Source organism: Vicia villosa, linkage group LG1 (assembly GCF_029867415.1).
Source record: "Vicia villosa cultivar HV-30 ecotype Madison, WI linkage group LG1, Vvil1.0, whole genome shotgun sequence".
NCBI lineage: Eukaryota > Viridiplantae > Streptophyta > Magnoliopsida > Fabales > Fabaceae > Vicia > Vicia villosa.
Genome location: NC_081180.1, coordinates 222,364,662 through 222,373,633, shown reverse-complemented (window position 1 = coordinate 222,373,633; position 8,972 = coordinate 222,364,662). Strand labels below are relative to the sequence as shown.

General features: G+C 31.2%; 1 protein-coding gene and 1 long non-coding RNA gene across 24 annotated transcripts; both read left to right on the top strand.

Annotated features, from left to right (window-relative positions):
• The first annotated feature begins 207 nt into the window (after positions 1-207).
• LOC131644892 (uncharacterized) lies at positions 208-3,888 on the top strand. 23 transcript variants are annotated; one of them, XR_009296767.1, is made up of 9 exons: positions 208-623; positions 1,188-1,482; positions 1,563-1,753; positions 2,087-2,218; positions 2,304-2,332; positions 2,435-2,495; positions 2,638-2,739; positions 2,841-2,885; positions 3,505-3,888. It is a non-coding gene; the product is annotated as an uncharacterized LOC131644892 (long non-coding RNA). The 23 variants fall into 23 exon arrangements; XR_009296761.1 differs by having other exon boundaries at positions 814-1,482; XR_009296775.1 differs by having other exon boundaries at positions 209-623; positions 1,415-1,482; positions 1,570-1,753.
• A 2,023-nt stretch (positions 3,889-5,911) lies between these two features.
• LOC131622944 (GDSL esterase/lipase At1g28610-like) lies at positions 5,912-8,741 on the top strand. The gene is made up of 5 exons (XM_058893957.1): positions 5,912-6,243; positions 6,355-6,591; positions 7,538-7,686; positions 7,890-8,163; positions 8,345-8,741. The coding sequence occupies exons 1-5, from the start codon at positions 5,961-5,963 to the stop codon at positions 8,602-8,604; spliced, it is 1,203 nt and encodes a 400-aa protein (XP_058749940.1). The 5' UTR covers positions 5,912-5,960; the 3' UTR covers positions 8,605-8,741.
• Positions 8,742-8,972: the final 231 nt, after the last annotated feature.

Below are 8,972 nucleotides of genomic sequence, written 5' to 3'. Positions count from 1 at the left end.
CTAATAAAATTTCTATAGCAAAAACTTATATTTTTTTACAAATGTAATAAAATGTTCATTTATTCTAATTTCAGCGTTTCTTTGATTTAGGAGAAAAAACATTTATGAATATAAATATAAAATTTTAAAATTAAAATTTAAAAATACAAAATCATTTATATAGTTTTTTCAGTAAAAACAATTACCAAAAAAAATTAATAACGCTTTGTCTCACCAAATAATAATAATTTAGAAAAGAAAAAAACTAAACACGTTCTCTTTCACATACACTCAGAAATACACCGCTATCGATATATCACGAAACACGATCTTACAAAGATTTCAAACTCAATCTCGATCTCGTCGATTTCAAACTCAATCTCGCCGATCGCAATCTCGATCTCGCCGATTTCTAACTCAATCTCGCCGATCGCAATCTCGATCTCGCCGATTTCAATCTCAATCTCGCCGATCGCAATCTCGATCTCGCCGATTTCAATCTCAATCTCGCCGATCGCAATCTCGATCTCGATATCAATCTCAATATCGCCACTGATCACGACCTAGATCTGACTCTTGCTACCGATTTGTATGGTTTGTTTTCTCCGATTTCGCTTTCCAATCTGCGTCACCCACCGATCTGCGTAAAGTCTCCTATCTTCACTATGTTTTTTGGTTGATTCATGTTTATCAATATTTTTCGCTTAATCCTATTTATCGACATGGCTCGACAGCTATTTTCAACAATGCATCTATTTCTTCTATATGATTTTGTTGGAATTTAATTAGGGTTTAACTTTAATTGATGTTAATTATATTGTTGTTCAATCAAAGATTTCTGTAACGTTTGAGTGGGTATGCGATCAAATCTTTGTTCACATTGCTCAATTCACAAGGCCAGACTACTCATATTGATTATCTCTACGCATCAGAAAATCTATGAGTATTTCCATCGTCTTCCATATCAGTATATCAACTATTTTTGTTATTTCGACTATACGTTAATTTGATTAATACAACAAGTGAAACTACAAATTAGGAAGGGAGGGAGTACACATTAGACTCATCAAATACATTATATAAAATGACAAAATTAGTTGACAACAAACGAGAGTTTGTTGCGTCAGTGTGTTGAATGAATATGCTATAAATGGATTTAGAATGTTGTGTTGTTTACAATTTTTTGCTTTTCTCATTGACATGTACAGAGTTCCAATGGATTTGAAGACTGAATCACCAGATCTAAAGTCCTAAATAGCTTTCTCTTTGGAACAAACACTAAGATTCACTTGGTTTTGGAATATTTGTCTTAATTTGATGCTGTTTTGATATTAGTTCTTTCTTTTTTTTATTTTATTTTGATGATAATGCATAATGCTTTGGTTATGTTTCAATTTTAAATCTCTGTTCATGTTTGTAATATTAATTCTTCCAGGTTTCCATATGAAGATGCCTTTTTTAACTCAGTTTGAGCATGTCCAAGTGACACTTTAAGCCGAAGAGGTAAATTCTTTAGAACAATAATGTGAATTAGGGTTTTTGTTGTCTATAATTTGGATTTTGAATCACGGTGACAATTGCAGGTGACAGATATACTATGCGTAACATTCCTCTACTTAATTATTTATAACAACTCGACCGTGATGTGATACCAAGATATATGAACAGTTGGCTTTGTAACTCGACCAACACCAGGTACTTTATTAAGAGATTATTGGATTAAAGCCTCTAAGAACTTGGTGTTGGCAATCATGGAAACACAAAATACAGAGAGGTATTAAAGAAACAACTAATACACTAATTTTAAAGAAGTCAAATTTCTTAATGCATTATGTTTTCTCTTTCATTTTAGTGTATACAACTAGTGGTAAATCAAAGTAAAAAACTTAATAAGTTACTGCATTTGCTCTTGTGCATGCATATGTGGAGACTGTTATTTTGACTAAAGTTGCTATTCTAGGAGTTGTAACTCAAACAACCTCAACTTCTTTAATGAGAGATTCTTAGATTAAAGCTTGTAAATAACTTGGTGTTGGCAATTTTCATGAGTGAATTATAGAATACAAAATGTAGGGTGATAATTAACAACAATATGTTCTAAATTAAGGTGGGACCCTTCGATGTTCATGCAAATTGTGGAGATGGTGTCGTTCTATTTGACTCCTCCAGCCAATGAGTTCTCACCGATGAATGGTGTGTCACCCTCGAGTTACTCCAGCATGGTTCTTCTTATTACATGGTTTGTGTTTTTTCTTATGAGTAAGTAAACAATGATGTAGTTACATTTTAATGCTATTATTTTTTTTTTCAATTTTCTTTAACAGTTTCAAGGAGGTTAAGCTGAACCAGCTAGGTGTGCGAGATTCAGATTAATATATACATTGTCTTTTCTCTATTGTAACAATGATGTAGTTAAATTTTAATGCTATTAATTTTTTTCAATTTTCTTTAGCAGTTTCAAGGAGGTGAAGCTGAACCAGCTAGGTGTGCGAGATTCAGATTAATATATATACAATGTATTTTCTCTATTGTCATTCTCTGTTTCTATTTTTCTTTATTTATCTTTGTGTACAACATGCTATGCCTAAAGAGGTTTGATCAGGTATCTTTAGATTCTTATTTTAGTAAATTACACATTTGATTTTACTTTTTAATTAGATAAAGGTGCTGTCAGGATCTAGAAGAAGGTGGAGATCTTCATACTCTTATTTTTGGTAAATAACACATTTGTTATAGCTGTCATAAGATCAAAAGGATGAGGTGAGAGTAATTTAATATATATTGAAGTTGAACAAATAAGTTAATTTTGGATCAATATTCCTTACACTCTGAATCTAATGTTTATTAATCTTTGATTGCAGACTTGACTTTAGTAGCTTAAGCTTTAGCCAACTATGATCCAAAAGGTTTGAATCTATTGGATTTCACCCTAATTTGTTATGCACTTAACTTATCTTCATTGTCCAATGCAAAACATTTTTATAACTCTGTCATGATGTTTAGTTTTTGCAAATGTGAAGGCATATACTTTCAACTATCTTTTGGTACAACATGTTGTGGTACTCGTTATCTAATAAGCAATTCTAGGTCCTTTTTTATCTTTCTATTTTATTACTTAAAAAAAGGCTTATTTTATCATAACCATCTGTAAGTATATCTCACTGTTAAACAAAGTAATATGCACATGTGATTATTTATTGTTAGTATTAGTGAAGCTCTCTTTAGGGTATTTTTTAACCAATGATATTTTGTAATGTTAGTGTAATAAACAAGATAATCAGTATACCAATTTGTATTGAATATTAATTATATTGCTTATGTATATATGCCTTACAAAAAAACGAATATTGCTTGTGTAGATATTGTAAGAATGGCCATATATTAAATAATATTTGATTGGATTATCAAATGCTGAGATAATTGACATAATAGATGTTTGTTTCCTTTCTTATAACTCAATGGTAATTAACATATCAATGTCTATTTTTCATGTCCTCACTCCATGACTTTGATTTATTGCGAAAGGTAAAGAATTTTCTTCTCCTCAAGAAAATGTTGAGAAGACGGAGGCAAGGCGGTTTGACTAATGTGTTTATTGGGCATGTTGCCAATGTTGGAGCCAATTCTTTCATTGATTCGATCCATGCCAAAAGCACCCATGCAAAGTGAAGTACCTGAAGAAACTCATGGAGATATAAGGTGAAAGAATGTTTTCCAATCTATTTTGGAAACCGGAGTTAATATAGAACCTGAGATGTGACTTCTGAATTGGAAATAAAATAGAATATTATTGTAATGTAAAATGTTTTAGTATTGTTAAATATATTAAAAAATTGATTTTAGAATATTATTGTGATGTTTAATGTTTCAGTGTTGTTAAATATATTAAAAAATTAATTTTTTTGGTTATTTAATGACTAGTGTATTTTCATTTTAATAATAAAGTAAAAATTATATTATATTTAAAAATTAAATTAATTAATTTAAATAATTATAAAAGAAAATAAAAAATAGTTGTAAAATTGTTTTAAATATTTAGCTTGAGATTTGTTAAGATATTTTCGTAGTCATACTGTAGCTGTTTAGTTGGGAAGTATAAATTCAACTTCGAAATTTTGCTACTGTTTTGTTGTGGTTTAGCTAGGAATAAATTAATATTAGTTTGAATTTTGCTAGAAATTTTTTGCCAAGATAATTAGCCACTCAATCCATGCTAGGGCATATATTGTAGTTAATCCCCAACAAATCTCCAACTATTTTTGTTTGATAGAGATTAGCTACGAATTAGCTAGTGTATTTTCCCTAGCTAATTTAAGATTTTCTTGTTGTGAGAGTTATTATACATATTAGTCAATATAGCACAACTTAAGTGTTTCTTTGTTTGCTGGGGATAACCATATATTCCAATAAGTCTAGTCAAGTTTCTAATTTCATGAAAGTCAAAGTAACAGTTAATAAACATTTTTTTTCCACAAGTAACGGTCAAAATAATTTTTGAGTAATGCTATTCATACACCACTTTCTACACCAAATACTTACGCCCAACACTATTCACCGTATTTATACGGTGAATAGTGTTTTTTAAATAAAAATATATATTTTATGAACAGTAAAATATTATTATAATAATAAATAATTTTTTATTTTTTTAAATTTGTGTCATTAACCAACTTTATAACTTTATTAACCAACAATTTACATTGTATTAACCAAATTTGGTGACTACTGTAAAGTACTGTTCATGGGTGTGAGAATAATATTATTCAAATTTGGTTAATGCAGTGTAAAAATTTGGTTAATACAATAATGAAGTTGGTTAATGCAGCATCTAGGTATTAAAAATAATTTTTAGCAGTCACCAAACTTGGTTAATACAGTGTAAAAACTTGGTTAATACAGTAATGAAGTTGGTTAATGCAAAATCCAGGTATTAAAAATAATTTTTAGCAGTCATCAAACTTGGTTAATACAGCGTAAAAATTTGGTTAATGCAATATTGAACTTGGTTAACGCACGTTTGTACATTAACAGTGTCGTCCGTAATTTTAAAAATAAAAAATATTTTTTATAAATATTATTATTTTATTTTAAAAACACTGTTCACCATTTTATTTTTCACCGTATAAATACGGTGAATTTGGTGTAAGTATTGGGTGTAGGAATTGGGTGTAAGAGTAGCATTACTCATAATTTTTTTATGGCTTCATTGCTCTTTGTTTCTTAGAAGAAAGAAACCATATTAACCGAGAGAGTTATATAAACACTATACACATCCTTTTATTTGGTGCTTCTTTTTGTCCATACTTTATTAGAATGTAATTAAATTTGTTTTTATTTTGAAATACATGTATTTAGGACCGTCTTTGAAGGAAACCTATGTATTGAGTATAAAATTTGTCAAAGTTAAATTGCGCTCAATATAATTTTTAATTATGTTGTCATGATTGAATGATGATTAATCAGGAAAATTCTTAGATGGACATATACTTAAGAAATTGTTTTACACACAACCAATCACAGAATTTTAATTAATTAAAAAATAAATATTGATTTTTCTCTCTCCTTCATAATCTCAATCATCCCATGAATCTAATTAAAAACAAAATTAAAATTAAAATAAATTTAAAAAGTACTCTTTCTTATTGGTTGTTTATAAGAATATGGATTTAAGGTCGTGTCCATGCAAGAATTGCTCGATTAATCAAATCAAATTATTTCTTTTTCTTTAATATTATCTTCAAAAAATATTTCTAAATATAATTTTTGCATATTAAATATTTTAATTTGATATTTCAACTCATATTCTTTATTAGTATTACTAATTTACATTAAAATATGAAAAAGTTAAAATAGACACCATAGATATAAATGAGATATTTAGAAAATCTAAATACAAAATAGGTAAAATAACATAAGAAAAACATGGGAAAAAAAAGTAAGAAAGAGGTGTTTATAGCTAGAGAGGAACTCATCATTGTTCAATGAATAACAACCAAAAAAACCAAATAATGACTATGTTGATTTGTTCACTACAACAACCTCAACAATGGCTACTTATTGTTCTGTCACTGGTTTTTGCTACTTCTGCTACTAGTTGCTACACATCAATCTTCAGCTTTGGAGATTCCCTCGCTGATACAGGAAACTTGAATTTCATTTCTCAACCACAAAGTCCCAATTGTCTGCTCCCTCCTTACGGTGAAACCCATTTCCATCACCCTAATGGAAGGTGCTCTAATGGCAGACTCATCATTGATTTCATAGGTAATTTATATTATCATTCAATTTTCATCATACCCTTTTTCTTTTTCACTTTGATAAAGAGTAAAAGTTTAAAAAATCATTTTTTTTGGTTTTGTGTCTGTGTTTGTGTAGCTGAGGATTTGGGACTTCCGTATGTGAAACCTTACTTGGGTTTCAAGAATGGTGGTGTGGAGGAAAGTGGGAGTATTGAAGGTGGAGTGAATTTTGCGGTTGCTGGAGTGACTGCTTTGGATAGGAGTTTCTTTGAAGAGAAAGGGTTTGTTGTTGGTGGGACTGCGAATTATTCTCTCATGGTTCAGATTGATGAGTTCAAGGAAATGCTTCCTTCTATATGCAATTCTTCTTCAAGTAAAGTTATATACTACTCTTTACTCCTTTTTGTTTCTTGTTTATTGCTAATTTGCATTTGTAAATTACTGTCTTTTGATATGTAAGATTTTGCGATTTCGCTTTTTATGGATGTTGCGTTATCGGTATCGTAATTGCAGTGTTGATTAAACAAAACATTGTATTAGTTTAAAGTAAATGAACTAGTCAAAGCAAAGCAGTGGCAACACTGTGTCATGCTAGGTTATCAATAAAGCGCCATAGTGTTGCTATAGCTGCATAGCGTGGTGGTGCTGCTCCTCATTGCTACGCTATTGGCCTGCGAAGCGCTATTGACGGTAGCGATCATAGCCTCCGTGAATAGCAGTTTGGTAGAGGCGGAATAGAAACGCTATGACGTTTTCTTGATTGCTAGTCTCAATTTGAGGAAAAATGTAAACCATACTTAATATTTCGATGTTTTCCTCTTCCTCTCCATTCTCTTCTGCTTCCTTGTTCTGCTTCGCCTCTTCTCCTTTGCTTTGTTTCTCTTCAAAGGTTAGTATTGAACTCTTTTGCTCTAAGGATGATGAAAATGCAATATTGGAAGAAGATTTGGTTTTGGGAGAAGAGGACTTGACTTGGGAAGTTGTTGGTAATGCAGACTGGATAATGAACCAACAAGAGTTACCAGACACCAATCTAAACTTGCTACTGTTGTGCCTAATGAAAATGAATTATTAAGTGTTTTTTAGTCTTCATATTAACTGTCATCTCACTATCCGCTATGCTGCTATAGCATTTTGAGGGTTCGGGGCGCATAGCGCTGCTATCCGAGATTACAACCTAGATGTCACGACCGTAGCAGCGTTTTACTGCATGCGGCCATAAATCCATTTCAGTGATTCACAAAATATTTAGTTGATCCCTCTTAAAATATTTACTACTGTTACTTTGAATGTTAGTTTAAGGGATTTCATTATTGTAGGATGCAAAGATGTTCTTGGCAGCTCCTTGTTTGTCGTGGGAGAGATAGGAGGCAATGATTATGGTTTTCCATTGTTAGCAAATAACTCATATGGAGATCTTATTGCTTACGCACCACGTATAATATCTGTAATCACTTCAGCAATCAGGGTAAGAATTTAATTCAGTGTTCGAAAGTCCATAAGTACTAGTTATAAAAATCGGATTATCGGCTGTCAAAAGTTTGTCGCATTCACACATAAGGTTTATCCGTGGTCGTTCACGATTCATATCTGGAATGCACCGATGCGTCAAAAGCTGACAGCAGAGAATTTGGTCCGTAGTTTTTCTAGTAACTTTTTTATTTCATGCAGGAGTTGATTGATTTAGGTGCCGTAACAATTTTGGTTCCTGGAAATTTACCACTTGGATGCAATCCGGTCTTATTAGCAATGTATGCAACTAGAGATAAAGCGGAGTATGATGAAGCTGGATGTTTGAAATGGTTTAACAAGTTATTCGAATACCATAACGAACTTCTTCAAATCGAACTAAATAAGCTTCGAGTGGTGTATCCTTTTACTAACATCATCTATGCAGATTACTTCAATGCTGCATTGCAGCTTTACAAATCTCCAGAACAATTTGGTATTCTATCCTCTAACCCTCTTACTGTATGTTTGGTTTCACATTTGAGACACCCAGAATAGATTTTGGATGTGTAGAATTGATTTTGACATGATTGTTTGCTCTCAAGCACAATGTATTCTACTTAAAGTTAGATTTTGTAGCTTTTGAGTCTCAACGTGATTTTGACATTTTGTTGCAGGATTTGATGGAAATACTTTGAAACTATGTTGTGGAGGTGGAGGTCCTTACAACTACAATGAAACTGCCCTGTGTGGAAATTCAGAGGTGACTGCATGTGATGATCCATCAAAATATGTTAGTTGGGATGGATATCATTTAACTGAGGCTGCATATAGAATCATAGCCAAGGGTTTATTAGAAGGACCATACACCATCCCTAAACTTAGTGTCTCTTGTCTTAGTAGTAAGATCTCTGAAGTTTCATTAGCTGCCCAATGAAATAATAATCAATGTACTTCTCAATTTTATTGTAGAAAGTAAAGCCTCATGTCAAATAATATGTAGGTTAAATAAGCTGGTTTTGTATGGTTGAGATTTACACGGTCGCAATTTTAAAATACAATTAGTTATTATTATTATTATTAAATTGTCAATTAATTTATTGTTGTTGGTGAAATTTAGAATCTATCAAAGAAAATTGAAGTCAACATTTTCATGACAATTTGGTAAATTGGAAAATCCTGAATCTATTATGCATAGAAGGATTTGACGAAAATTACAAGTTCGATGGAAAAATGTTGTCATAAACTAAATTAGTAGAGGCATGTCCAATCAAAATAATTCAATGTACTAAATCAACACACGTG

What these genes read in the sequence shown, in the direction of transcription:
- LOC131622944 (XM_058893957.1), top strand. Translation starts at nt 5,961, where the DNA reads ATGAATAACAACCAAAAAAACCAAATAATGACTATGTTGATTTGTTCA. An exon ending in TAATCACTTCAGCAATCAGG is followed by an intron (nt 7,687 to 7,889) that starts GTAAGAATTTAA and finishes TATTTCATGCAG; the next exon opens with GAGTTGATTGATTTAGGTGC. An exon ending in CAAATCTCCAGAACAATTTG is followed by an intron (nt 8,164 to 8,344) that starts GTATTCTATCCT and finishes ATTTTGTTGCAG; the next exon opens with GATTTGATGGAAATACTTTG.